This window comes from Phyllostomus hastatus, unplaced genomic scaffold, assembly GCF_019186645.2.
Source record: "Phyllostomus hastatus isolate PE091 unplaced genomic scaffold, TTU_PhHast_1.1 phas_scaffold_182, whole genome shotgun sequence".
NCBI lineage: Eukaryota > Metazoa > Chordata > Mammalia > Chiroptera > Phyllostomidae > Phyllostomus > Phyllostomus hastatus.
The window spans coordinates 11,167,610-11,194,719 of record NW_025334013.1 but is presented as its reverse complement, the minus strand read 5'-3'; the positions used below and the strand labels follow the sequence as shown (position 1 = coordinate 11,194,719).

The 27,110-nt window shown below is 54.4% G+C and overlaps 1 protein-coding gene across 6 annotated transcripts in view; it reads left to right on the top strand.

Annotated features, from left to right (window-relative positions):
* Nucleotides 1-27,110, top strand: part of UBR4 (ubiquitin protein ligase E3 component n-recognin 4) — a 120,493-nt gene that overhangs the window by 66,848 nt on the left and 26,535 nt on the right. For all 6 annotated transcript variants that reach the window (XM_045858982.1, XM_045858980.1, XM_045858981.1 and 3 more), the window contains 27 exons: nt 282-398; nt 1,311-1,520; nt 3,230-3,379; nt 4,840-5,067; nt 5,851-5,929; nt 6,631-6,876; nt 7,701-7,869; nt 8,574-8,718; nt 9,329-9,414; nt 10,123-10,210; nt 10,477-10,670; nt 12,378-12,617; nt 13,021-13,159; nt 13,834-13,959; nt 14,092-14,220; nt 14,943-15,286; nt 16,911-17,001; nt 17,306-17,390; nt 17,557-17,684; nt 20,239-20,368; nt 20,484-20,641; nt 21,342-21,451; nt 22,084-22,225; nt 22,614-22,695; nt 23,007-23,180; nt 25,227-25,348; nt 26,545-26,742. In XM_045858982.1, the coding sequence (XP_045714938.1) occupies nt 282-398; nt 1,311-1,520; nt 3,230-3,379; nt 4,840-5,067; nt 5,851-5,929; nt 6,631-6,876; nt 7,701-7,869; nt 8,574-8,718; nt 9,329-9,414; nt 10,123-10,210; nt 10,477-10,670; nt 12,378-12,617; nt 13,021-13,159; nt 13,834-13,959; nt 14,092-14,220; nt 14,943-15,286; nt 16,911-17,001; nt 17,306-17,390; nt 17,557-17,684; nt 20,239-20,368; nt 20,484-20,641; nt 21,342-21,451; nt 22,084-22,225; nt 22,614-22,695; nt 23,007-23,180; nt 25,227-25,348; nt 26,545-26,742 (4,110 nt within the window). The remainder of the gene's footprint in view (nt 1-281; nt 399-1,310; nt 1,521-3,229; nt 3,380-4,839; nt 5,068-5,850; nt 5,930-6,630; nt 6,877-7,700; nt 7,870-8,573; nt 8,719-9,328; nt 9,415-10,122; nt 10,211-10,476; nt 10,671-12,377; nt 12,618-13,020; nt 13,160-13,833; nt 13,960-14,091; nt 14,221-14,942; nt 15,287-16,910; nt 17,002-17,305; nt 17,391-17,556; nt 17,685-20,238; nt 20,369-20,483; nt 20,642-21,341; nt 21,452-22,083; nt 22,226-22,613; nt 22,696-23,006; nt 23,181-25,226; nt 25,349-26,544; nt 26,743-27,110) is intronic.

Sequence of the window (27,110 nt, the reverse complement as noted above, 5' to 3'; positions counted from 1 at the left end):
GTCCGGGCATGAATGAGGAATAAGACTATAAGTCCCTGCCTTCGTGGACCCTCTGTAGTTCTGTGAGGGGAAGACAGTGAATCTGTGGTTTCTGTCTTCATACGGCCTGTAAGAGCATCGGGCTTTCAGTGATGCAGGTATAACCCACAGACAGATGCGCTTGTTTTCTCCCCGACTCCCCCTGAGGAGCGTTTAGCGCTGAGAGGCTTGAGGGAATCTCACCAGAGGTGCCTCAGGCTGCAGAGCTGGTGTGAGCTTCTGGGCTCTGCTTCTGCTTGCAGGACGTCTCCAAGAAGAATGAGCGCAGCGCCCTGAATGAGGTCCATCTGGTGGTGATGCGGCTCCTGAGCGTCTTCATGTCCCGGACCAAGTCCGGGTCCAAGTCTTCCATATGTGAGGTACTTGGGCTCCGAGCGTCTGGGTGCGGGGAAGGGGTGGTCTGCGTGGGGCTAGGGCTGTGGGCAGAGGCGGCAGGCAGTCCACGGTTGGAGGGACGCCCTTGTTGCCCGAGGGAAGTTAGAGTCTCAGCTGTTACCTCTTCAAGAGCAGAGCCTCCGCCTTTCTCAGAATCCCTTACGAATCTTGATCTTTGCCAACAATCCCCCCACTGGCAGGGTTAAAGGGTTTGGACGGTCCGTCATTGAAAAGCAGGGGGCTGTTCTGCGGGCACGGAATAGCTAAGAGGATTCACACTGTGTGTTGCTATAAGTACAGCAATAAGGCAGAGAGAAAGCCGCGTGTGCGAGGTGGCAAGGAGATTAACACAAAGCAGAGAAGGTGGGAATGGAGGCTGAACTGCGTCCAATCTTAATGAGCTTAGGAGCTGTGGGGTTTGCTGGGATTTGCAAGGCGCTCCTAATGGTTTTATTTACAGTAGATTTTCTCCTACTTTTTTATTCATGTGATTGCTCACCCCATCTTCTTTGGAAGCTGGTTCTATGAGGAGAGCCCCTAATGGGGGGGTGGGGTTGCTAAAAAATGCCTCTAGTGGAAAGTTTTCTCTCCTTGAAATGGTCTTCTTTTCTAGTTGCCCAAGGAAAAAGAGGAAATCCGTCCCCTCCAGGTGGAAAGATCTAATCCATGCCTCTTGGCCAGTGGCGCTTGTGTAGGGAGATTAGCGCTGAGAGCCATGTTTTTGTCTTTTCTTCTACCATGCCGCTATTCAAGAGTTGGGGCAGTGCCTGAGCTGGTTGGGAAACTTTTAGCTCAAGAGACTAACCCACTTCACGACAACTCACTCTGTTGTGAGTGCGTCTCCCCACCCCAGCGCGCAGCTGCATTTACAAGCTGTTCTCACCCTCTCCCTCCAGTCGTCTTCCCTCATCTCCAGTGCCACTGCAGCGGCCCTGCTGAGCTCGGGGGCTGTGGACTACTGCCTGCACGTGCTCAAATCCCTGCTGGAGTACTGGAAGAGCCAGCAGAATGACGAGGAGCCCGTGGCTACCAGCCAGTTGCTGAAACCACATACTACTTCCTCCCCACCCGACATGAGCCCGTTCTTCCTCCGCCAGTACGTGAAGGTGAGGGCTTTCCCTGACAGGCGCCACTCCTGTCCCTCGCCCGGAGCACACTCAGTGAGTAGAGCCCAAGGAGCTGCAGGAGGGGGCCTTCACTCCCTGGCGGGGTTTACTCTCAGCGCGATTTAATAAATAACCAGCTGCTGGGGTCCTGAGTCCTGCCACTTGGGGAACCTGAGGAATTGAATGACACCAGACTGTCAAGGTCCTTTCACATTGAGCTCCTGAGAAAAAGATGATGTGGTATAAGGTCATGTTGTCAGTGTGGGTCACGTCCTCAAGTGTATGTCAGATACTCCCCCGCTGTCATCAGAGGCCCTGTGATGCTCTGGGTTAGAAGATGGGCTTTGGATCAGGTGTGTCTGGGAACAAGTGTCTAGGAACAGTTGTCCTCGCTAGCCATGAGGCTTGGAGAAGTTCTGTCTGACCTCAGGAAGCCTCGGTTTGAATGCCTGGAAAATGAGGGCACAAGAGTATCTGCTGTGTAGGGTGGTGGTGGGTGTTGAATGAGGGGATGTTTGTAAAGCACAGTGCCTAGCACCCGCCGAAACTCAGTGAATGTTCACTGTCGCCGTTTCTCTTCCGCTGTGGCCCTGCGATGGAGCTGAATGGGTTGGACTAGCTCTGCTGCTCCCTGCGTGCTCAGCACCACTTCGGATAGCCTAGGAGTGTAACAGGCATGCAGTGGGAGTCTGAGCATGTCCTTCTCTTTTTAGTAACCTTTGGCGGTTTTTTTAAAATTACTTTTTGACCAAAAATTTCTTTGAGGATCCAGCTATCTCCCTTCCTCTGTACCTTACTCACCTACGACACCTCCGCATGCAGCCCTACTGACTCGCGCGTTTCCCCACATGCGGATGTTACCTTTGTGCGTGCTGTGCCTCCTGAGATTCTTTCCTTTCCCTCTGCATCCCTCCCTTCCCCTGGTGAGCTGACGCCTGTTCCTTCCAGACCAGCTCAAACACTGGGTCCTAGGAAAACCTTCCCCGGCACACACCCCCTGCTGTCACGTGGTCGAGACGACGTCTCCCTGGGCTCCCCGTGCACACGTGTGGAGGCTTCCCTTGACCCTGTTGCAAAGACCGTATTTCCTTCCTCCGTATGCTCCCAGTGCTTGGCCTGGAGCCGATAAATACCTGGTGATGGAATGTGTGAGACACGCTGTGCAGGCTCTTCTCGGGTACCACACGGCTTGCAGGATAGCCGCTGTCTGCTGCCCTCCGATTTCTCCGCACCCCTGCCTCTCTGAGTGATGTGAACCCAGGTCTCAGCTGGGTTTAGTGGCCCTGGCCCGCTGGGCGTACTGGAATATGTCTTGTTGTTACGAGAGTTTTAGTTCTAGGGAATGAACACATCTCTCATAGAGAGTCGGAAATCTTTCCCAGCTCCTGTTTCTTCAGTATTTTCCCGTTCTAAGTTTTGTGTGAGTAGAATGCAATCAATACAGTGTCTAAAACTATGGAGTGAAATGCTAGAACTTTTGAGAGCAGTGCGATAGCTCCACTGTAATCTTCGCACGGAATGACATTGCCCGGGAGCCTGGGAGTTGCTTGTTTGTGCACTGAACCATCAGCCAGTGCCGGCTCCAGCTCCGGGGGACGCAGTGACCAGTGCTAGCATATAGGTGTGCAAGTGAGCAGGAAACCAGCCTTCCTCTGAGTGTGGCCGTGGAGGCTGTCGGTCACGGGTCCTTACATGTGCTCTCCTCCCAGGGTCACGCTGCTGACGTGTTTGAGGCCTACACGCAGCTTCTGACCGAGATGGTGCTGAGGCTTCCCTACCAGATCAAGAAGATCGCAGACACCAGCTCTCGGATCCCGCCGCCTGTCTTTGACCATTCGTGGTTCTACTTCCTCTCAGAGGTGAGCGGGGAGAGCAGCGCCCGCTGAGGGGCGGACACATCAGCTGTGACTGCCTCTGCGGCCCCCTTTCATCCTGACGCTCCTGCAGTATCCCCCTCGGCCCCGCCCCTGTGCGGCAGGTGCTGCAGGGCGGGGCAGAGGCGGGTGTGCAGCTGTGAGTGTGTGGAACACAGAGTTTCTCGTGTGTTATCATTTACTGATCGTTGTGTTATCTTCCACACCAAACTGTAACCCTCCTTTGCCCCCCCCCCACCCCCCAAATGTGGCGAAGCTGTGGGAGATGTGCCGCAGAGCAGGCCATCCGCCTGACTTCTGGTTCTGCCCGTTGGACTTGCCCCACACATGACGACAGTGGACAGATGTAACGCTTCGCACTCAGTCCGGAAAACAGAGCAGACCTGGGAAATTAACAGACTCTAATGTAGGGAGCTGGTTACACAGCGTCGAAGCAGCCAAAGAGTAGAAGGGAACACTGGGGTGCACAGAGGTGGTAGCTGCAGGCGCTGCCAGCAGCCTCGCGTGTAAAGACGGAGGCCCAGGGGCCTAGGGAGGGTGCGGCTGCTGGCCCTTCGGGGCGCTAAAGAGAGGGGCTGGGGCTGGACGACCCCGGAAGCACTGGAAGGAGCTGACGGTCAGAGCCAGCTGCAGCCGGTCTGTCCCTGAGTGGGGAAGAAATGGTGGGGCCCGCCAGGGTGACGGGCTCTTGCTCGGATAGCAGGCAAATGGGAAAGAGCAGCTCCCTCCATTTTCTCCTGCCTTCCAGTGTCCCTCCGGTGCTCCCCAGTGCAGGACCCGAGCGGGGGCCGGTTGCAAAGATGCAATGTGGTTAGCATAGTTCTGGACTGGACACCACAGAGCGGGGTGTGTGGTGGGCTGGGTTTGGAGCTGGCCGAAAAACAATCGCTTAGCAGCCACGGAAAGCTCGAGATTAATTCTGGGAAGAATAATTTGCTAGCGAACTCCAGATGACCACTTCAAGCTGTATAGCTGTAACAATCTTAACCTCTTTCCCTACCTCTTTTACCTGAAAGAGAGATTTTGAAAATCTTTTTAATAGATTTGAACTCTGGGAGGGCCAGAGTGGAGGCCAGTCTTCCCTGAAGATCCCTGAGTGTCCCTGGAAGGGGCGCAGGAGTACTGCTGCGTTTCCCTCGCTGGCCTCTTCCTTCCTATGCCTTTTTCCTGGCCGCTGCACGGAATACTGACGTTCACCAGAGGCTAGCCTGGCCGAGAGGAAATAGCTTGGCTTGTGTTTCTCGACAGGGTTTTTTTTTTTTTTTTTTGAGAATTTTTGAGTTTATTTGAGCCAGACCAATGACATGATGGGAAACGAGCTCAAATGCTTTGTAGAGTTAAGTTTTGCTCTCACCGGTTTCAGTGACAGTTCACAAACCCCAGGGCACCCGGGCTGGCACAGACACAGTTTCAGAGTCCGTGACCGCGCTGTTTCTCCCCCCAAGTACCTGATGATCCAGCAGACGCCATTCGTGCGCCGGCAAGTCCGCAAACTCCTGCTCTTCATCTGCGGGTCCAAGGACAAGTACCGCCAGCTCCGGGATCTGCACACCTTGGACTCCCACGTGCGTGGAATCAAGAAGCTGCTGGAGGAACAGGGGATATTCCTCCGGGCAAGTGTGGTGACAGCCAGCTCAGGCTCTGCCTTGCAGTACGACACACTCATCAGCCTGGTACGAGGGGGTGGAAGCCGGGGGGTGGGGAGGGGGCGTGTGATGAGGCTCAGCCCAGTAGGTAATCCGGGTGGAGCTGCACAGGGCTTGCAGACGTGTCGAGGGCGTCCTGGCCAGGGTTAAGATCAGGGTAAACCCAAAGTCCCTGACCGGGTGCTACACCATGTGTACTTGGCCTCAGGGTCTGCGATTTCCCCGTCACGTTCCCACCCCCACCTGGCTTGGCTCCTCCGTGATGAAGGGGGTGGACGTGGGTTTTTGCCAGTGTCATGTGTTCGCGTCACGGGCAGGAGCAACCTGGTGCTCGCGCACCTCTGATTTTTGTCCTTGGATGCTGAGGACGTGCTGTCTCATGCCTGAGGATAAATCGTGTGGACTTTGGGGAGTAACTGCGTGTATCGCACAGGAGCATCCAGGAAGAACACCTTCAGTGTTGCAGACGCCTGAGCTAGCGTCCTTATTGTTGTGCTTTAGTGAGAAAAGTGTAGACTGGACTGAGGGATTCCAAGTCACGGCCGGTCTCTGCTGCAGTACCGAGTGGTCTGAGGAAGCCTGGAAACAAAGGGGCCTTTGTGTGGTGGGGAGTTGACCGTGGGAGGTTCCGTGAGAGCCTGGTGTGTGGGCCTTGTCCCAGGGTCCCAGGGCATTGGACCCACCTTGCAGAGGGCGCCATGTTCAGTCCGCATCCAAAGCCGGGATGCAGTCCCCTCCAGGCAGCAGGCGTGGTACCGGCTGGGCGGCTGGGCGGGGTTGCTCATTTTCGGCGACTGGCTTTTATTTCAGATGGAGCACCTGAAAGCCTGTGCGGAGATCGCTGCCCAGCGAACCGTCAACTGGCAGAAATTCTGCATCAAAGACGACTGTAAGCAGTGCTGCTCCTTTCGGTTGCTGTTGTCATTCACCCCTTCCAGAGCTATTACTGAAGCTACTGCATGCCACGCGCTAAACTGGGTGCTAGGGATACAGACGGGAGCGAGATAGTCACGCGCCGCCTAACGCTGGGGGTGTCTCCTGAGAAGTGTGTCATTGGCCGTTCGTTGTTGTGCAGCCATCATAGAACGCACTGTACAGATCTAGACGGTGTAGCCTACACACACCTAGGCTGTGTGGCATGCTGCTGTGGTACGTGTCATCCACTGTTGACCGGATTGTCGTTCTGTGGCGCGTGACTGTGTAGACAGCTCTGCCTAGCAGAGAAGGCGAGTGAGAGCTTAAAGAGTAATGAAAGGGTCAGTGGACAGACTTGGGGTGCCACAGTGGCACGAAGGAGGGGTATCTGAGCTCTCTACTGTGATAGTGAAGCTAAGGAGGTGTGTATGGAGTTTAGAGAACCACCTGACTCAAAGAAGTAGGGGCAGGGAGCCAGTCTCTTCACAGCTGTCATGACACTTGTCGGCTGCTCCCACAGAGGGTGTAAACTCTCGGCGGCGCTCAGCAGCCAGGACTCAGAGAAGGAGCTGGTGCAAACAGGGCAGTCCTGACCACGTGGCGCAGTTACTCCTGTTCTCGCATGTGAGTCGAGTTGTCGTCTTAGGTTTGAGCCACTGTCTCCTCTCCCTGCAGCTGTCCTGTACTTCCTCCTCCAAGTCAGCTTCCTGGTGGACGAGGGCGTGTCCCCGGTGCTGCTGCAGCTGCTCTCCTGCGCTCTGTGCGGCAGCAAAGTGCTCGCCGCCCTGGCCGCCTCGGCGGGGTCCTCCAGTGCGGCTTCCTCCTCGGCCCCTGCCGCTGCCAGCTCTGGACAGGCCACGACGCAGTCGAAGTCGTCCACTAAAAAGAGCAAGAAAGAAGAAAAGGAAAAGGAGAAAGAGGGTAAGAGTCACTCTCTTGTCTTGGTCACAAGGGTGGTGTGTTCTGATCTCTCTCGGAGCACAAGGTTTAGTCTCTCCAGAAGTGGCTTTTATCCTGGCCCACGGGCGACCTGAAACCCGAATGCCTTCTAGTGCCTATTTGGCCTCACTTTCAGTTATGTTGAAGGTGACACCTTCAACAGTGTGATGCCCCATTTCAGGTGACAGTGATAGGGAAGGTCACAGTACACTGGACAGTTTTTGCTAGGCCAAGTTTCTTCTTCTGTGAAACAGTAACACTTGCTCTGTGGCCAGCTTGTCAGTGTTCAGTGAAGTGATGTTCTTAAATGTGCCTTGTAAACTGTCAAATGCTCTGCAGATGTAACCCATTGTACCCGACTTCTTACCATCAGAAAGGCAAATGCCTCTCTGTTTCACTGCTTTCCGTGGTCCTCGGAGGTCTGGGACAGGTGACCAGGGGTGGAAAGCAAGGAAGGCAGTTCTCCCAACTAATTACTCTGATCTCTCTGCGCAGGTGTATGGTAATGTATGGTAATGCTTTAGATAGCAAACATCGAAAAGAAGTTTCTCCTCCAGTGGAACTGTTGTTCATTTAGTGCCAGGCTAATGTAGGCACTTTATTCCATGCTTTCTGGGGGGCATCACTGTATGTCTCATTTGGGGTTGACCTTTTCTCCCCTAGGAGGCAACCGAACGTTGTCTTCAGATTTAACCACTTAGTTCAGACTTTTAGGCATGGACAGCCTTCCCTCCCTCTCTCCATGGTAGCACCGACTCCGGGACTCAAGACCACTTCTTCCTGTTCTTTCTGCCCTGATCTTGCAGGTGAGAGCTCAGGCAGCCAGGAGGACCAGCTGTGCACAGCTCTGGTGAACCAGCTGAACAAATTTGCAGATAAGGAGACCTTGGTCCAGTTTCTGCGTTGCTTCCTGTTAGAGTCCAACTCTTCCTCGGTGCGCTGGCAGGCCCACTGCCTGACACTGCACATCTACAGGTGAGGCCCCGGGCTGCTGGACAGTCTCCTGGGGCTGCAGCTGGCGTGGGCGGTGCGGCTCAGCCTCGATTTGACGTTACGTGCTCGAGGCCATGGTGTCAGTGTTCACGGCAGCCTGAAAATCCTCTTAACTATTACTGGTTTCTTCACTGAGTTACTCTGCTCTTTAGCTATCAAAGTGATGGCATAAGCAAAAGATGGTCTGTTTCCCACTAAGAAAGCTATGTTTATTATTTTTTAAAGGTTTTATTTATTTATTTTTAGAGAGGGAAGGGAGGGAGAAAGAGAGAGAGAGAGAAACATCAATGTGCGGTTGCTGGGGGCCGTGGCCTTCAACCCAGGCATGTGCCCTGACTGGGAATCGAACCTGTGATACTTTGGTTCGCAGCCCGCGCTCAATCTACTGAGCTACGCCAGCCAGGGCAGAAGGCTATGTTTAAAAGTTTGTAAAATGACCAGTCCTGGTTCTTTACGTTAACAAAGCTCGTTACTGCCGTTGAGTAACATTGGATGTTGGGAATAGGCCACCTCCTGAACACAGGAAGGGGCTGTGCTACATCCGTTAGGGCCGATTGTCAGAAGAGCAACGGAACCATTAGTTGTGGGGAAGTAGATGTGTCCACGAAAACAGTGCCTGGGCCTTGCCGATAGAGAACCTCAGGGTTTTCTGGTGCTTGGTGACGTGAGCTGTCATCTCTCTACAGGAACTCCAGCAAATCTCAACAGGAGCTCCTGCTGGATCTGATGTGGTCCATATGGCCGGAACTGCCGGCCTACGGTCGGAAGGCCGCCCAGTTCGTGGACCTACTTGGCTATTTCTCCTTGAAAACGCCGCAGACGGAGAAGAAGGTAAGCTGCTTCTTTATGGTCAGAGAAGCTAACTTTCCGTTTTTAACCTTTTTTCTCTTGAGTTAAAAACCTTATGACCAACCCAAAGGTAGTACGTAAGTATATATCTATATACGCACGTACGTATATATCTATGTACACATGCATATGTATCTGCATATTACATATATACACACACTCCCAGTGTGTATACTACATAGGTAATACACACCAGCGTGTAAGTACAGTCTGAAAGTGGCTTCGCCAATAGAAGTGGATGGAGTGGAAAGAAAATGTAACTCACTAAACTTGCTTGGGAATGACAGTGCCCCTCTGGTTTTCCCGACAGCCCCGATTGCATCCCCCGGTGTTTCTGCAGTTAGACAGCCTTTTCGAGGCTTCCCCGTAAGGGTGAAATTGATCTTCCTCCACAGGGTCTGAAAAGGTGGACTGTCGTAAGGTTGTGGCAGCTTCTAAAGCAGAGAGTCCTCTTAAACAATTAGGTGTTAGGCCAGGCTTTGCATAGTTCTGATGGGGGCTGAGGGATCTGGTACTTCTGCAGACAGAAGTCTTTTCCAGTAAGACTTTCCTTTGCACTTTAACTGTGGTCCTTTGTCAACTTCTGTTTCAGTTGAAGGAATATTCACAGAAGGCAGTGGAGATTCTGCGGACTCAAAACCACATTCTCACCAACCATCCCAACTCCAACATTTACAAGTGAGCTTTGTTCTGCTTTCTCCCTCTTTGAAGCTCAGCCAGCAGCCTGAGTTGCTCTTTCCACACTGACCGGCTCCTCCGTACGGGTCCACACGCCCCTGTCTGGTGGTCTTGCAGCCCCTCCCTCAGAGCTGGGGCCTGGCCCACGGAAGTTACACGAAATACGCTTGCTGGATTTGGGCTCGGTGATCAGTCATCTAAGAAAGTCTCTAGTTCCAAGGGTCTAAGTCTGAATCAAATAGGACAAGTTCACAGAAAATGGCTGCATTTAAAAAACCTTTTGAAAGAGATTATTGGTTAAATTGACAATTTATTACTTTCATGGTTTAATAGTGACTGTTCTTTTTTTTTCCTCCAAACTTGGAGGTACAGTTTCCATACTACAAAATTTACCTATTTTTAAGTATACAGTTCAATGATTTTTAGTGTATTTTATTGTGACTCTATGAGTCAAACTTGAACGTAATGTTTTAGGGTCCCCCCGACCTCAGGACAGCTCAGAAACAGGAAGCAGCTAAGGTCGATTAGCTGCTGTTTCCTTCCTGTGACTTCCCGACCCCATTGGCATTTCTCACACGTCCTCATGTTCGCACTAGGGTGGGGACCGCCTGGGGTAGTGAGCCATGGCCTTTTCATGGCTTCTTGACGAAGCTCAGTGCTTTCTGAGATGGAAATGTCTTTATATGCTGAGACTGGTTTCTTCTTTAGCACCTTGTCTGGCTTAGTGGAGTTTGATGGCTATTACCTGGAGAGTGACCCCTGCCTGGTGTGTAATAATCCAGAAGTGCCGTTTTGTGTAAGTGACCTCTTCCACGTGGACAGTCCTGAGGCTTGCAGGGCCAGTGGGTTTCTCATTTCCAGAGCCTGGTTGTTCCCGCATAGGTGTTCCTCTCCTAATGCTCGGTCAGCAGTGGTCTGAACCCTCACCTGCCATGCTTGTTACTGTAAATAGCAATTTCATCCGTGGATGAAGAGTGGGTTACATTGATAAAGTTTGAAGAAGAAAGGGTGAGCCGTTCACCTTGAGCTAATACAGTGTTTTGTGTGCACTCTTGCATTTAGTATATCAAGCTGTCTTCCATTAAAGTGGACACACGGTACACCACCACGCAGCAGGTCGTGAAGCTCATTGGCAGCCACACCATCAGCAAAGTGACGGTGAAAATCGGAGACCTGAAGCGGACCAAGATGGTGCGAACTATCAACCTCTACTACAACAACCGAACCGTGCAGGCCATCGTGGAGCTGAAAAACAAGTACGGGCTCCTCGTGCTTGGGGAGGGGCGGGAGGCGTGGAAGGCCTAGTGCCTGGCGTTGGCTTTGGCAGCTGGAACCCGGTAAAGCAGTGCATCCCTAGAGGTCCAGTATGTCCTCTTACCCCTGCAGTCATGGCTGGGGGACAAAGTGAAATACCGGTTTCTAAGGATGTCCACAAAGGTTATTTTAAAATCACGTCCAGTGGAGCCCTGGGGTCTGGGGAAGCCCCTCAGCAGCTTGTCTAGGGAGGCGAAGCTGAGTGAGGAGACTCCAGGCTTCTTGCACCCATGCAAACTGGAGCGATTCCATTTTCATGTACAACCACCTCCCTACATTGGAAAGCAGTTGTCATTTCTTGGGTTTGGGCGCTATTCTCTTGCTCACGGAGCAGGCAGTATTTCTCCAGAAGTCTCTCTAGTACGTAGTCCTTCCATTTCTGCATAGTGCCTTCCCTCGATACCTGCTGGTGTTGGATCTTTGTAGCTCACGGGTGCTAGTGTTTGAATCGGGGCGTGCCATCTACGGGCTAGAGAAGGTGCCCAGGGGTTACAGTGCTGGCTTCTGTGAGACTGACACGCTGCCTACCACGCTCACAGGGCACCTTGTGGTGCTGGCTCTTACAGACACAGACCTTGTGTGGTTGAGGTTGCAGGCTTTACTGCTGGGCAGAGAGCATGGGTAGGTGGTACCTGAATATTAAGACTCACCACTGCTGTTCTGCACATGGAGTGGAAGTATTGGTATTATTCCAAGAGACAGAGTAGAGCTGGAGTGTGTCAACCAGCAGCCACCAGGAGCTCTGCTTGAAGGAGGCTTTCTGGTCTCCTTTGCAAAGCAGAGTTAACACTGGTGACCCGTGCGCAGCAGCTACTCGCTGGGATGGCCCAAGTCCCTTCTGTGGGAAGGGGTTTGACTTTCTCTGTGTGGAGTCAGTGCAGCTGCCGGTAAAGCTCGTAGGCTCTGGAATGAGACTGTGGAGTCACATCTCAGCTTTGCTGTCCATGTCTCTGACCTTGGAGGAGTTATGTAGCCTCAGGTTCCTTAACTTTAAAGTAAAGAGAGGTAAGCTCACTTTCAGGGCATGGTTTTAAGGATTAAATGAGTTAGAGTGTGTGTGTGCATACATATGTGTGTGCGTGTATGTAAAGTGCTGAGAACAGAGCCTACCTAGCACATGGTGAGTGCTCAGTAAATGCTGCTTCCAATTGTATTAATGTAGTTACCCTTAAGTTATTACATGCCTTTTCTCTCTCTGAGTCTACTTGGCACTTGGTCCAGATTCTGGTACGCCCCTCTGCCTCACCAAAGCGAGCTGACCTTTACCCTTCCAAGGTAGTTGTCAGGGTGGGAACTCAGGCACCGTCCTCCTGGTAGTCTTGAGATTATAGGCTTCAGTGTGCCCGAATGTTGGAGGAATGTCTTTCCTTGACAGTGACTTCTGTTTCTCTGGAATCTCAGAAATTATCATGTGGAACACCTTAAAGCCCTTGTGTGTTCTATCTTTTTTAGTAGAGAAGGGGTAGTAGAAACATATTTTTAAAATTAGGGTGCTATTATTTACCAGATTCCCTGCTTTTAGAGAAACTGCTTCATTGCCTTAGAAAAATACACATGGACAGCCTTCATCTCATTAGAGCATTGTCACTGAAAGTTGAATGAGAGGCCCCCAGGCCCCCTGTCCCGCTGCCTGACACTGTCTCTCCTAGGCCAGCTCGCTGGCACAAAGCCAAGAAGGTCCAGCTGACCCCCGGGCAGACAGAAGTGAAGATCGACCTGCCTTTGCCCATCGTGGCCTCCAACCTGATGATCGAGTTTGCCGACTTCTATGAAAACTACCAGGCCTCCACGGAGACCCTGCAGTGCCCGCGCTGTAGTGCCTCGGTCCCCGCCAACCCAGGGGTCTGCGGCAACTGTGGAGAGAACGTCTACCAGTGTCACAAATGCAGGTCAGCAAGCAGGTGTCACCCGGGCCAGGGCCATGTACATTCCTTACATTTTTCCGTAAGCACCTCAGGGCGGGCAATTTCAGTGTCTGGGCCCTCATAGTAGGGGGTTATGGGTATGTAGAGTGTGGAGTCCCAGGGTGGAAAGAGGAGGAGGGAGGGAGGGAGAGGGAAGAGTAGGGTGTGTGTGTTGCCCCTCCTGTGTGGGCAGGAGTCTGTAAGTTTACTTCTAGGTCTTCTGTTGTTACCTGGTTGCTTAAGTCGTCCTCACCTACTTGTTCCTGTCCCTCCAGTAGTCCCCACAGTAGTCGACAGAGTAGGTGTGGCACAGTCCATTTCCTCACGGGTCACCCCTACCCCACCAAACTTCCGCTACACCCCTGACCCGGACACTTTGATCCTTCAGGTCCATCAACTACGATGAAAAGGACCCCTTCCTCTGCAACGCCTGTGGCTTCTGTAAATACGCGCGTTTCGACTTCATGCTCTATGCCAAGCCTTGCTGTGCGGTGGATCCCATTGAGAACGAAGAAGACCGGAAGAAGGTGAGGCCACACCCGTCCTGGCTCGGGACCCTGGCTCTGACATGAGCTTTAGCCGCAGCTGGGCTAGGGCCGTGTGCTTCTCCGGCTAGCCCAGCCGTCTCTAACTCAGCACTGTTCTCAGGACCGAGTTTGTGGGCGGGAGCAGATGACGGTTTAAGGTATATTGGGACCCATGGTTTGTGTAGGATGTTGGAGAACTGTTGGTGATGGACTAAAATATCTCGAGGGGCAAATAACTTTAGATCTGGAAAGGTGGGAGGGGGTTGGGTGGCTTGCCCAGCGTCTTCTCCGCGGACTGCTTCACGTTGCAGCTGTCGGTCTTCCCTCAGGGTTCGCTCATTCAGGGGCCACTCTCGGCCAATGGGACGGGCGGGACTGGGTGCGGGGGTGAGAAGACGCGGACTGTTGGGGTAACTGCTGGGAGCGTCAGGGGAGACGCAAAAGATCTTTTGGCTTCGGAGTCAGAAGGACCAAAGTTTCAGTTTCAGCTGTGCATTTTAATACTGTGGGACCTGCCATAAATCACCTATCAACACTGCACTTTGTATGTGTGCCTTCCCCACAGGAGTATTGCAAAGAATAGAAGTAGTGCATTGAACCCAGGACATGACCTATAGGGAACGTTTCAGTGGATGGTTTACTCATTCAGATTGTGCCTGTCTTTTCCTCTCTAGGCTGTTTCCAACATCAATACACTTCTGGACAAAGCGGATCGGGTGTATCATCAGCTGATGGGACATCGGCCACAGCTGGAGAACCTGCTTTGCAAAGTGAATGAGGCAGCGCCTGAGAAGCCGCAGGTAATCCCAAAGTGGGCGGGGCATTCGAAGGGTGTTCTGGATCACAACCGGAAGACCGCCCCCTGGGTGAGACCACCCCCTGGGCGAGACCACCTCATGGTGGAGGCTGACCGCTTCCCTCTCGGGTTGCAGGATGACTCGGGCTCAGCGGGGGGCGTCAGTTCCACCTCAGCCAGCGTGAACCGCTACATCCTGCAGTTGGCTCAGGAGTACTGTGGGGACTGCAAGAACTCCTTCGACGAACTCTCCAAGATCATTCAGGTAGAGAAATGGGGGTGACTTCAGCGTGCCTGGCCAGCAGTTGTCAAAGCAGCCCCGTTGCGCCCATCCAGCAGCCGCCCCAGCGCTCCTCTCCCGTTGCGGCTCCTGGTGCTTGGCAGGGCGCAAGTTCATTCCAGGAGACTGGAAATGGAGATGACGACAGATTTGTTTTTCTTGACCATTCACAGCCCATCTTTTAGTAGAGGGGTTACTGGTTTTAAAAAATTGGGTGCCAAGAGTCTGTTCCTTTTTTCTGATACATGAAATACTGGCAGGCTAGATGGGTGGGGCATGCCAATGCTCTTCAACCAGGGTGGGCCTTATAGCGGGTGGAACATGGATCCCCAGGGGATGGAGGCTGCCTGTGGGCAAGGAGAGCAGCCAGTGTCCTTGCCCCAATCACTGGTGTGTCGTCTTTGCTGCGTGTACCTGCAGTTCTGACCGCTGTTTTGTTCTTTACGAGACAGTGCCGCAGGGGAGCTAAGGGTGTGGGCCTGCGATCGGAGGCCGTTCTGACTCTGCTGCTCACCACGGCCACGCCAGCCCCTAAGCCTGCTTCCTTCTCTGTGAAGTGGGGACGGAGTGTCTGACTGGTGGGGTTACCAGGAACGTTGAGTCAGAAATGCATGTAAAGTGTTTTTTCTAAACCAAAGCTGGTTTCTAGTTAACTTCTTCTTCCTCCTTATTTTAATCGCTAATTTCTTTCTTTGCCTTTTTCGTAGAAAGTCTTTGCCTCGCGCAAAGAGTTGTTGGAGTACGACCTGCAGCAGAGGGAGGCGGCCACCAAGTCGTCCCGGACCTCTGTGCAGCCCACCTTCACGGCCAGCCAGTACCGCGCCTTGTCCGTGCTGGGCTGCGGCCACACGTCCTCCACCAAGTGCTACGGCTGCGCCTCCGCCGTCACAGAGCACTGCATCACACTCCTGCGGGCCCTGGCCTCCAACCCAGCCCTGAGGCACATCCTCGTGTCCCAGGGCCTCATCCGGGAGCTCTTTGACTACAACCTTCGCCGGGGCTCCGCGGCCATGCGGGAGGAGGTCCGCCAGCTCATGTGCCTCCTGACTCGGTCAGAGCCTGCGCCGGCGCCGTGGGGCTAGTACTGCCTGCAGCTCGGGGGTCGGTGGCAGCAGCCGTGCCAGGAGCACTAGAGGGTGCAGAGCGTCCTGCTCTCATCGCCAGACAGGTCGGCTAGCTTACCGTAGAGGAGAAAGTGGGGAGCTGTCCCAGGCGGTGAGGCGTGAACTTAGGGAGCGTTTGAAACCCTGTGGAAATAGTGTATTTGGTTGGTTCCAGTGAGAGTTCCTGAGGAAATGGTCTCGGGGTTCTGGGGAAAGAGGAGACGGGAGTGACTGGGCAGTTGGACTCAAGACTTGCCCATGAGAAGACAGTGGAGCAGTGGAGCCTCGTGAACCCCAGTGAACCCAGGTTTCGGACCCTGGGTCCGTACGACCCAGCCTTAGTATCCATTACTTTGTACTGGGGGCCTGGTGCGAATTCTTTAACTCCTGGAGCCCAGGTTTTTCTTATCTGAAAAGTAGTGATAATAGTAAATGCCTTAAAGGCTCCTGGTGAGGATGAAATGAAATAATTCACGTGAATAACAGCTCATTTGTCGAGTGTGTGGTGCCTGCTGATAGAGGGCGTGCCCAGAGCTGGGCGTGGCTGTCTGCGGGGCATGTGGCTGAAACTCCGGAACCTGTTGGGCGGCTGAGAAATATCCCTCACTGTATTAGTTACTCTCTCAGCAAATATTTCTTGAGCGTCTGCCGAATGCCGGGCACTGTGCCGGACTCAGAGGGCACGGTGGGAAGGGAGACGAAGTCCCCGCCCTCCTGTAGCCCCCGTTCCAGGTGGGAGGACCGCGGCGCACAGTGCCGTGGCAGGGAGTTAGACGGTGAAGGGAAGTGAAGCGGGTGGGACCCTGTCTGTGGGAGGGGTTGCTGTACAGGACGGGGGTCCAGGAAGGCCTCGGGGGGTGTGGCACTGGAGCTGAGAGCTGTGTGAAGTAGGAGCAAGCCGCGCAGATACGTGAGGCGTGAGCTGCAGTGTAGGAAGCGTGCGTGGGAGGCTGGGAGGCGGGCTGTGCCGGGAGTGGGGGGGGGGGCGTGCAGCAGGGAGGCCTGTGCTGCTGCAGTGAGGGACGCCTGGGGGAAACGGACATGGGAATTCAGGAGTGGGACGTGGGGGCCGCATCCTGATGGGTCTTGTAGGCCGCCGTGAGGACTCCGGGCTTTATTCAAAAAGTGTTGGGAAGCAAGAAAGCGATATGGTGCAGTTCTTGGTTTTTGTTGTTAGTGTGGACATAATTACAAAGGGGCATGGGTGGAAAGTGTGGATGCCCCGTGGGAAGCAAGGTGGAGACAGTTGGAGAAGATGAGGAGAGAGTTGTTGCCAAAACTGAGCGTGAACGCTGAGATTGGGGGCTGTGACACACCACATGGCGCCTGAGGGCCGTGCAGCCAGGGACGGGGACCAGGAGGGAGGCTCCCCTGTTTGGTCTGCCCTTCCCCCATCAGGGGCTGTGACTGGCGGTGTCACTGCACACCAGGGCGCCGTGGGCTGGCGCTGCGGTCTTGCCCCAGGAAGGCCACATAGCCCCAGTCATGGACTTCCAAGTCTCTGGGCTCCTCCGAGTGGAAAGGGGGGCACAGCCAGTGGTGGGTAACGAGACCCTGTTTTTGCTTCTGCAGAGACAATCCGGAAGCCACCCAGCAGATGAACGACCTGATTATTGGCAAAGTCTCCACAGCTCTGAAGGGCCACTGGGCCAATCCCGACCTGGTGAGCAGGACAGGTGTCCCCTCTGACTCCTCCCACTGGTCCCATCGTGATGGCCAAGCAGCATGGTCACTTGCCAAGCTCATGTCCCAGAGTGGTGTTCCCGGGTCAGACCCTGCTCTGCAGAGGAGAGGAAGTGGGCGGTCGGCTCTGGGGGGTACAAGGGCCTCCATCTGTCCTTCCTCTTATGGTGCCACTGTGACCAAGAGTTTAGTTCTGAGTCCTGGGTCAGAGCTTGGACATGAGCCAGCCCTGGGATTGACCCCTCAGACCCTTCTCTAACTCATGCCTCTGGCTGGCCTTTCAGGCAAGTAGCCTCCAGTACGAAATGCTGCTGCTGACGGACTCGATCTCCAAGGAAGACAGCTGCTGGGAGCTCCGGCTGCGCTGCGGTGAGTCTGGGGAGTGTCCCGTCGGGAGCTCTTCCGAGCCGGGAAAGGAGGCCACGAGGCGCAGTCCCAGTGCAGAGGGGAGAGGCGGGGAAACTGCGCTTGGATGGCCCGTGGGAGGTGGAGGGGGCGCTTTGCGGTCCTGACTCCGCCTGCCTCCCGACCCCAGCTCTCAGCCTCTTCCTCATGGCCGTGAACATCAAGACCCCCGTGGTCGTCGAGAACATAACGCTCATGTGCCTGCGGATCCTGCAGAAGCTGATCAAACCCCCTGCTCCGACCAGCAAGAAGAACAAGGTACTGGGCAGGGAGGTTCCGAAGGCAGCCTCCACCCCCCGCGCCCTGGCCAGCACTGTGCCCTGCCCTGCGCTGACCTCCCCTGACCCTGGGAGAGAGCACCGTCACTTCCTTTGCCGCAGTTCAGCAGAGATGGTTGGGATTTTTGAGAAGGATGGTTTCTCAGAGGAAGGTCAGGAGTAGAACAGACACGACAGTCCCGCAGAGGACCACCTTTCTGCCACTGCACTGGGGGCCTGCAGCTCCCGGACAGCATGGTGCTCTTCCCCGCCCCGTGCCGCAGCGTCTTCATTTACTGGCATTGCAGCCTTGGGAGAGCTATTTAACTTAGGTCCCTCACGTTTCCCATCTGTAAAATGGGACTAGAGTCTCCGCCTCGAAATGGTGTGAAGAGTAAATGACTTAACAGATCAAACGCTCAGAGCAGGGTCTGGCCCAGTTAGTCCTTAGTAAGTGTGACCTGTGGCGGTGTGCTGCCTTCTCTGCCCAGAATGCTCCCCTCCCCTTCGTCAGCTGCTCCTTGGGAGGTCCACTTCTCTGCCAGGCTGGCCGCACGCTCCTTGCATCCAGGGACTTCTTACTTTTTACGTCCAGTGCATGGTGTGGTATCTAGCATACAGTAGCCACGCAGTAAATCATTGCGAGGTGGATGAATAAAGCCAAGTTCTTACCCTAAAATAACTGGCCTGCCTGTACCAGCTTGTAGAACACGCGGGCCGCAACTCTCTCCCTCGGCCATGCCCGAGGCTGGCTGCCTCCCTCCGCTCTTTGTGGTCTGTGTGCCGTGGCGTCCCTTGACGGGCAACAGAGCCTTCGTTGCAGGCGGGCTGCCTTCTGAGTGGTAAGCACTCGGGAGGAAGCTGGGGTTGAACGGTTGACCACATTTCCCTGTAGCTGGTCTGCCTGGACAGTCCTCAGAAGAGATTGGACTGAGGTACCTTCCTTCCTTCCCTTTGACGAAGGTTCGTTTCCCTGAGCTGGTTCGCAGAAAATGAATTGGCCCTTAACCGAAAAGAACCACCTCAGCCCCACTTCACTGTCATTCTTCCCACAGTGCAGGGTGAAGGGAGGTTCCCGCAGAGTTCTTATCCTCTGAGCCCCCGTGCCTATTGTTTCTGTCCACGTTTTGCTGGGTTTGGCCTAGAGAGAGCTGCCCACGGTCCCGGTGGTGCAGCGTCAGCGCTGGTGGGACCGCTGGATCTGGGCAGGAGAGGCAGCTGCTGCCGGGCTCTCTCTGCCGGGCGCTTGGATCAGGAGCCTGCTGGCGAAGCAGTGCTGATTGACGTCTTGAGTGCTCCCCGTTTCCCTGTCTAGGGGACGGTTTGGGGAGTACATATGGGTGCCCCTACTTTACGCCTAAGGACAGTGCTGTCTTGGGATCAGGAAGGTGCTCGCGCAATTGTCCAAGGTGCTGGCTGAACCAGCTGTTTTCTCTGGAACCCACTTGTGCTTGCGAGGCCGACTGGCAGGCAGACAGTGGTTGCTCAGAGTTGGGCACTGGGTGGACGTTGTCTTCACAGACGAAGAAGCGAGCCTGTCACCCGTAGAGGAGTTGACATGGCTCAGTGAGCCAGTGTCTTCCAAATGACTCGTGCATGTCGCAGAGTCGTGCACGGGTAAAAGACGGATTGTAGCGTCACGCAGCGTGAAGTTCACTGACTGGTTTCCGGTTCCACACGACAGCCGATCTCTAAGAACCTACCATCTGAATTTTGGTTGAAGTTTGGTGTCGTATCAAAGAGAAAATGCACAGTTAATTGAAAATGGCATAAAAAGACTCTTTTCTGGTTGTTTATCTGTGTGGGGCCAGAGGCTTTTCATGTGCTCGACCAAAGCAGCGCGTCACCACCACTGCTCGACAGCGGGAGCAGACCCGGGCGTCCAGCTGTCTCGTGAAGGCAGTCATTCAGTTACCTTCAGAATGGAAACTGCCCCTCCTTTCTCTAGATTACTTTCGTTTTGGAAAATATAAAATATGTCATTTCATTGTCGGGTAATGGATTTAATCTTATTTTTCAATGAGGTGGTAAATATTTTAAGGACGTCTCAGTTTTGACTGTGAACATGGCAGACACCCGTAGCTAGAACCACACATCGAGAAGCTCTTCGGGGTGCTCAGTGACTTTTAGGAGTGTGGTGGGGTCCTGAGGCCAAAGAGTTTGAGAATCGCTGGCTTCGAGTTCCGATTAGTAATGGCTCTTTAAATTCTGGAGGCTGCGCAGGGACCCCTTTAAGATTTGAGCTCGGGAAACTGCGCGTCAGCCTGGGGTAGGAGTCAGTGTGTGTGGCTGCAGGACTGTCTGCAGGGAGCCGGCTCACCCTCGTCCCGCACAGTCAGAGCCAGCGACCTCGGGCTCGGTGCGCAGATGCTGCTGCCAAACCGGATCCGAACGCTTTCCCAGAACGTGCATCTGGGCACGGGAGATATGGTCATCGGTCCTTCTGATCTTCTTGCCTTCGCGCGTGTCCCCGTGGGGTATCAGTGCCCCTGTGTCGGAGCCGTGGCTCAGGCGCGCCCTCACGCACCCTCCCCTTGTTCCGTGCACTCCTGCAGGACGTTCCCGTGGAGGCCCTCACTACGGTTAAGCCGTACAGCAATGAGATCCACGCCCAGGCTCAGCTGTGGCTCAAGAGAGACCCCAAAGCGTCCTACGAGGCCTGGAAGAAGTGTCTTCCTATCAGAGGTCTGTTTGTTTCTTGGGAGACCAGTCCTTCCTGCCCCTGTCCTGACAGCTGCAGAATCCGCCCTGTGCTCTCGCTTCCTTTTCCTTACTCCCCCCGCACCCCTTTGTCTGCCAGGGATAGATGGCAATGGGAAGTCCCCGAGCAAATCAGAGCTCCACCATCTCTATTTGACTGAGAAGTACGTGTGGAGGTGGAAACAGTTCCTGAGCCGTCGGGGCAAGAGGACCCCTCCCTTGGATCTCAAGTTGGGCCATAACAACTGGCTGCGGCAAGTGAGTGACCGCCTCCCCTGGGCCCCCGCTCTGCTGCCCCGGCTCCAGAGAGCGAGCACCTTCCCGCAGGTGCCGCGCTTCCTCCCGTTTCTCTTTGCTTTCTCGCTTCCTTCCAAGTGGAAGGGAGGGTAGGTCGAGGTTCTCGGTTGTAGCCACCAGCGTGGTGGACAGGCCAGAGCAGGACTTCGGTGCCCTCTCATCAAGCTTGTCTCGCTCCTGCTCTCCCCCCGACCACTTGGTGGAACTGGGCCGCAGGGCCTGCAGTCCCCTCTCCCCGTCCGTCGTGCGCATCTGCCTCCTGCCGTCCTCTCCTTTGTCCTTCCAGCTGATGTCTAGCAATTGTCTTTTCAGAACCCATTTGTCCACTGACACGTAGAATGGGGAATATTTGGCATGTAGGGGTCCCCAGGACAGAATTGTAGAAGTCTTTGCTAAGGAAAATACCCACTTGTCTTCCCAGTTCAGTCATCTGAGGTCTGTTCTCCAAAGTACTAGATGGAGAGTCTCATGTAGGACACTCCCTAGCAGCCGCTGTCCCAGTCTGTGGCAGTCAGATCTGGGGTAGCATGTGATTTTTGCCTTTAACCTTTTCCTGGAGCATTGCCCAGGGGACTTGGGGGCAGGTGGTGGTTGACGGCCCTGCAGGGGGCGTGCCGAGAGGCCGCCACCTCAGCCAGGGGCTCCCTCCTGTGCCCTGCAGGTGCTCTTCACTCCGGCGACGCAGGCTGCCCGGCAGGCGGCCTGTACCATTGTGGAAGCTCTGGCCACCATTCCCAGCCGCAAGCAGCAGGTCCTCGACCTCCTCACCAGGTACCACGTGAGGGTGGGAGGGAAAGAGCGGTCAGACCACGTCTAGGGCCTTTTCTGCTTTCCCAGGGGAGCTCGTAGTTCAGGGTGAAGGGAGGCGCACCCGTGCTCTGTTTCGTTCCGTGTGTAGGGCCACAGGGACAGAAAGGGTGGAAAGCTGGGGTTTAGTGGTGGCAGTAGCAGCAGTGATACAGTGTCGGCACCAGTTTATGAGCATATAAATGCTTGGCGTGTGCTATCTCATTTAATCCTCACAGCAACCTGGGCTTAAAGGGGCTGGTCCACTTCTCCACCGGATGGCAGCGTTTGAGTTCAGGCGGTCTAATGCCAAGGCCAGCGTTGTTGGCCACCCTGTGGAACACTCCCCTTCCCAGAGGTTCGGTCAGAAGCAGGCTCGCTGCCCAGATAGTCACTGTCCATACTTTGGTGCTCATGCTAAATGAGTGTGGTCATCGTATGCCATTCCCTGGTGTGTGCTCCGGGCTCTTTGGGGAGTTCCGTGTGGGAAGTTCGGGTTTTCTCAAGGAAGGGGGAGTGAAGGCCAGCACGTGTGGAAGGTGGAAGGAGCGTGAGGAACCAGGAGGCCATAGGAGCTACTTGAGTTCTCTCACGGAGCCTGTCTGTCTCGGTGGCAGTTACCTGGACGAAGTGAGCACGGCCGGCGAGTGTGCCGCTGAGTACCTGGCTCTCTACCAGAAGCTCATCGCTTCCGCCCACTGGAAAGTCTACCTGGCAGCCCGGGGCGTCCTGCCCTACGTGGGCAACCTCATCACCAAGGTACCCCCTGCGGCCCAGGGGAGCCCTTTCCCTAGTTCCACCAGCGAACTCTTTCTCTGATACATGCTTTGCAATATTCTCTTGTGCTGAGAAGAAATGTTTGTTGGAAATATTATTTTTGTGACTCTATTACATTTGTCAAAAGGATGTAGCAATCTTTTGGGGGCACTTAGGCCCTTCCAATTTTTAAGCAGTCCCTGACTATCAGTGCAGCCGTGCTTGGCTTCTTGGACGGGGGGGTCTGCAAAGGTTCAGCCTCAGGGACCGTTAGAACAAAATGTGAGGACTACATAGTGTCTTTGGTTGGTGCTGCAAGCTCCCAGACTGGCGGTGGAGGTGACCAGTGTCATCGGCAGTGCTGTCACACTGTGCTTCTTGTCCTGTCCAGGAAATAGCCCGCTTGCTTGCCCTGGAGGAGGCCTCCCTGAGCACCGACCTGCAGCAGGGCTATGCCCTCAAGAGTCTCACAGGTAGAGAGAGCCGCCGGCCCTTCCTTTGGGGCCCGACCCCGAGTTCCTGGGGTGTGGAGTTGGCTCCCTTCCCTCACATGTTGGCCGTAGTGCACATACACGCTCTGCACGCTTCTCCTGACCTGCAGGTTTACGTGTTTGAGCGCCTGCTCTCTGCTTACTAGTTCTGTTCATGGAGCACCTGCTCTGTGCCAAGCACCGAGATGGCTTTTTCCTTCCTTTGAGTTGCCAATAATCTTTTGAAGACACAGCCCTTCCTCGCTTATGTTCTCATTCAGAGCTCTTGCAGCAACTTTTCCCTGTCCCCACAGGCCTTCTCTCCTCCTTCGTCGAGGTGGAATCCATCAAAAGGCACTTTAAAAGCCGCTTGGTGGGCACTGTGCTGAATGGGTACCTGTGCCTGAGGAAGCTGGTGGTGCAGAGGACCAAGCTGATCGATGAGACCCAGGACATGCTGCTGGAGATGCTGGAGGACATGACCACAGGTAGCGCTGCCCGGCGGCCGGAGCCCAAGGCCTCACGTCTCTTCTGGGTCTGCCTGGGACACCGGTCTGATCTCCTGAGTTCTGCAGAGCTGGGGGGCCGGGGGGGGGGGGCATGGTTGCGCCTTCCCGTGAGGAGGGAGGAGGAACTCCTCCGAGAGAAGACTGGGTTGTGGAGCGGCAAAGCCCCAGAGCGGGGCCCGGTCGGGTGTGGGCTTTGGGGATGGCGCCGGGAGCAGGAAGAGGCCAGGGGCTCTCGGGCTGGCGTCTTTGCTGGTTCTGGGAGCCCTGAACCGCTTGCTCTCGTCCTCGTCTCTCCGCCGCTCTTCCGTGGGGCTCACCTCGCCGTGCCTTCGCGTGATTGTGGGTGGCCTCCTCTGTTCCGTCGTTCAGTTCATTGAGTTTTTCTGTGCTCCGTGCTACCTGTTCGTCCACCCGTCGTGTCCTTTTTGTTGATGTTTCTCATCCCTTTTATAGTCTTTCAACATCAAACGTGTTTCTGTGCCTGATAATTCTAAAATTGGAAGTATTTATTGATTCCATTCTGCTCTTTGTTATTTTGGCTCTTGTTTATCGTGCCTTAGGTTTTTTTTTGTTGTTGTTTTTTTTTGTTTTTTTTTTTTGTATTTTGTGATTCTTGACTGCGTGGGGGATTTATCTTTGGAAATTCTCCAGGACCTGAGTCAAAGGTGGGGTTTTCCAGGGAGGATTTGAAACAGCTTCCACGAGGCCTCTGGGGGCACTGCCCTCCCGGGGCTCCCCGCAGCAGCGTTCTGAACCTCGGGCTTTCAGACCTCGTAGGTGGTGGGGGTCACAGACCGCTGTGGGCAGCTGAGCTCTCAGAGATTCCTCACGCCCCCGGACTCGTTGCCACATCTTACGGGAAGACAGTATCTTCTTATTTGCGTGGGGGAAGGGAGAGTCGTTTCTAGTTGGCCTGTACACCGAGGCATGCAGCTCTCTCAGGGTACCAGACGTGTGTGTGTGTGTGTGTGTGTGTGTGTGTGTGTGTGGTGTTCCTGCTAGACTTTCTGCCCGGCAGGCTTGGGGCTCTGTGTCCGGCTCTGAAATCTTGGCAGGTTATGGAAACCGAAGCTCAGGGCAAAAGCAGCCTCGATGTTTGTTTTTTCTTTTTCTTCCTTTCAGATTTTACTTATTTTTAGAAGAGGGGAAGGGAGGGAGAAAGAGAGGGAGAGAAACATCGAAGTGCGAGAGATACATTGACCACTTGCCTCTCTCCCACTCCCAGTTGGGGACCTGGCCTGCAACCCTGGCATGTGCCCTGACTGGGAATCGAACCAGTGACCCTTCTGTTCTCAGGCCAGCGCTCACCCACTGATCACACCAGCCAGGGTGCCTCCGTGTTTCTCTAACTTCCCTGGTCACTCTTAAATTTGGCTTTTCATTCTTTGCTAGTGTGGCAGTTCACCGATACCTTTTAATTCAGTATTTTAAGTTGTTTCTAAGTGGTGAGAAGTGGGAAGTCGGTCAGGAAACACAGTCTGCTATGTTACCAGACATGGAGGTCCTGTTGCCATTTTCATTCCGCCATGCTCAGATGGTTCGTGACCTTGTTGGTTGGACCCTTTTCAAGAGGATATTTCTCCTTTCTCATGGGATTTGAAGTTATGTCTTGGCTTGCAGAAGGCAATCTACATGACCTTTTAGAACGAAGCTTATAACTTCCCTTGGATTTGACTGGAATACCGTTAGGATCATGTCCGAGTGTCAGATACTTGCCATTGTGGAGCCCCTGTATTGGTCAGGAGAGTGAGAGGTTGTGGTTCTGCGAGGGGACGTGTGTCCAGCTAACCACGACGCATGGCGTGGACTTGGGCGTCGAGGCTTCCGGCTGGAGTGAGGTCTGTCTGAGTATTAGACCCAGCCGGCCTCACGTCTCCGGCGGAACCGTTGGCGCTGCCGCGTGGGGCACTTGGAGGCTGGCCAGGCAGAAAGAGGCGGCTAGCGACGGGGCCTCGCGAAGCGTCGCCGTGGTTTCTGGGTGAGAACTGCTCCCCTGGCTGACTTGGCCACTCTGGTTTCCGGCAGGAACAGAATCGGAAACCAAGGCCTTCATGGCCGTGTGCATCGAGACAGCCAAGCGCTACAACCTGGACGACTACCGGACTCCCGTCTTCATCTTCGAGAGGCTCTGCAGCATCATCTACCCCGTAAGCGGTGGTGCTCCCCGCGCCCCTCCGCGTGTCCGCGGGAGCCTTTCCGCCGTGGACCTCCTGGCGGCGCGTTACAGTCCTCAGCCGTCTTACCACCTGTGGGCCACTGAGTTACCACTTTATTTCATTTTAATTTTTAAAGATTTTGTTTATTTTTAGAGAGAGGGGAAAGGAGGGAGAAAGAGTCATTAGTGTGAGAGAGAAACATCGATCAGTTGCCTCTTGCAGGCCACCAACCAGGGACCCAGCCCACAACCCAGGCGTGTGCCCTGACGGGGAATCGAGCCAGCAGCCTTTCGGTCCACGGGCTGGTGCTCAGTCCACTGAGCCACACCAGCCAGGGCCAGCCAACATTTTAGGAAGCGCCACTGACAGACATAAAACCAAAAGCAGCCTCATAATTTTCCTGTTCCTGATGATGGAAAACTGAAGACCTTCCTTGGTCTTATTTGCCAAATATAAAGTCAAGGTCAGCCTCTTTTGTTGTTGTTGTTAAACTAGGTCTAATCTTCCCTTGCCAAAATCCCATTGCTCGTCAATCCAACATGCTATGAAGGAACATCGAGCTGTGGTATAAGGACATTTTCACACACCCTCCTCCCCGTTTTGGGCGCACGCGCATTCGTGTCTGTTTCCCTAGCCCGAGCCGTAGAGAAGCAGGGTGTGATCCAAAGACCCCTTCCCGTTACCGAGCAAGGGAGAGAAACACCGGGATCCTCAGTTACTGATGAGAGGTCATCGGGGTCGGGCATGCCTGATGCTGTGTAACGTAGAGCACACCCTTTTCGGGACTTGAGGGCCACCGGTGACAAAGTCACCTGCCCCCAGCTTGGTCAGCATCCCATGAGACAAGCCGGCGGAGGAGAGACCCCCACCCCCACTCCGCTGCGCGCTTATTTTGGTGTATGGGTTCCACATGCCACTCCTCGTCTGCCCACTTTGTGAAGCTCTCTCTCCCAGTCCGCCCGAGGAGACATGCTTGAGAAATGACGCTGTTTGAATTATATTTGGAGTTTTTGAATCGACCCAAGCTCCCTGTTCTTTACATCTTTAAATGTGCAAGGGGCTGGATGAGTCTGGTGTGTCCCTCAGAGCAGTCATGGAACATGGTATAACTCTAAAAGGCCATGGCCATCCCTCTACATGCATCTTTATGCCGTCCCTCCTGATGCCTCCTTCTCTCTGTCCTTTAGGAGGAGAATGAAGTCACGGAGTTCTTTGTGACCCTGGAGAAGGACCCCCAACAAGAAGACTTCTTACAGGGCAGGATGCCCGGCAACCCTTACAGTAGCAACGAGCCAGGCATTGGGCCACTGATGAGGGATATAAAGAACAAGATCTGCCAGGACTGTGACTTGGTGGCTCTCCTGGAGGATGACAGTGGGATGGAGGTAACAAGCGTGGGGCAGTGCCGCCGTGGTTCAGAGTGTGGGCCGGGACCAAATCCAGGTTTCTGCCCTTAGGGGCTGATTAACCTTGGGCAGCTAGCTTGCCTCAGCTTTCTCATCTGTGAGTGGGGCTCACGATTCCTACCGGCTTGATGTAAAAAGTTAATAACCTGTCAAAGGCCCTGTCCCCGCCTGCCGTGCTAGTCGTGGCGCAGACTCACTGTTCCCGTTGCTCGGGCAGAGGCCTCCCGGTGACTCCCAGCTGATCTCCGTAACTGCTGGCCCTTCAGCTCTCGTGCAGATGCCCGGCTCTGTGTCTGGTGTTATTGTGTATCTTGGTGTTATCATGTACATGGTGAAAACCATGTCGG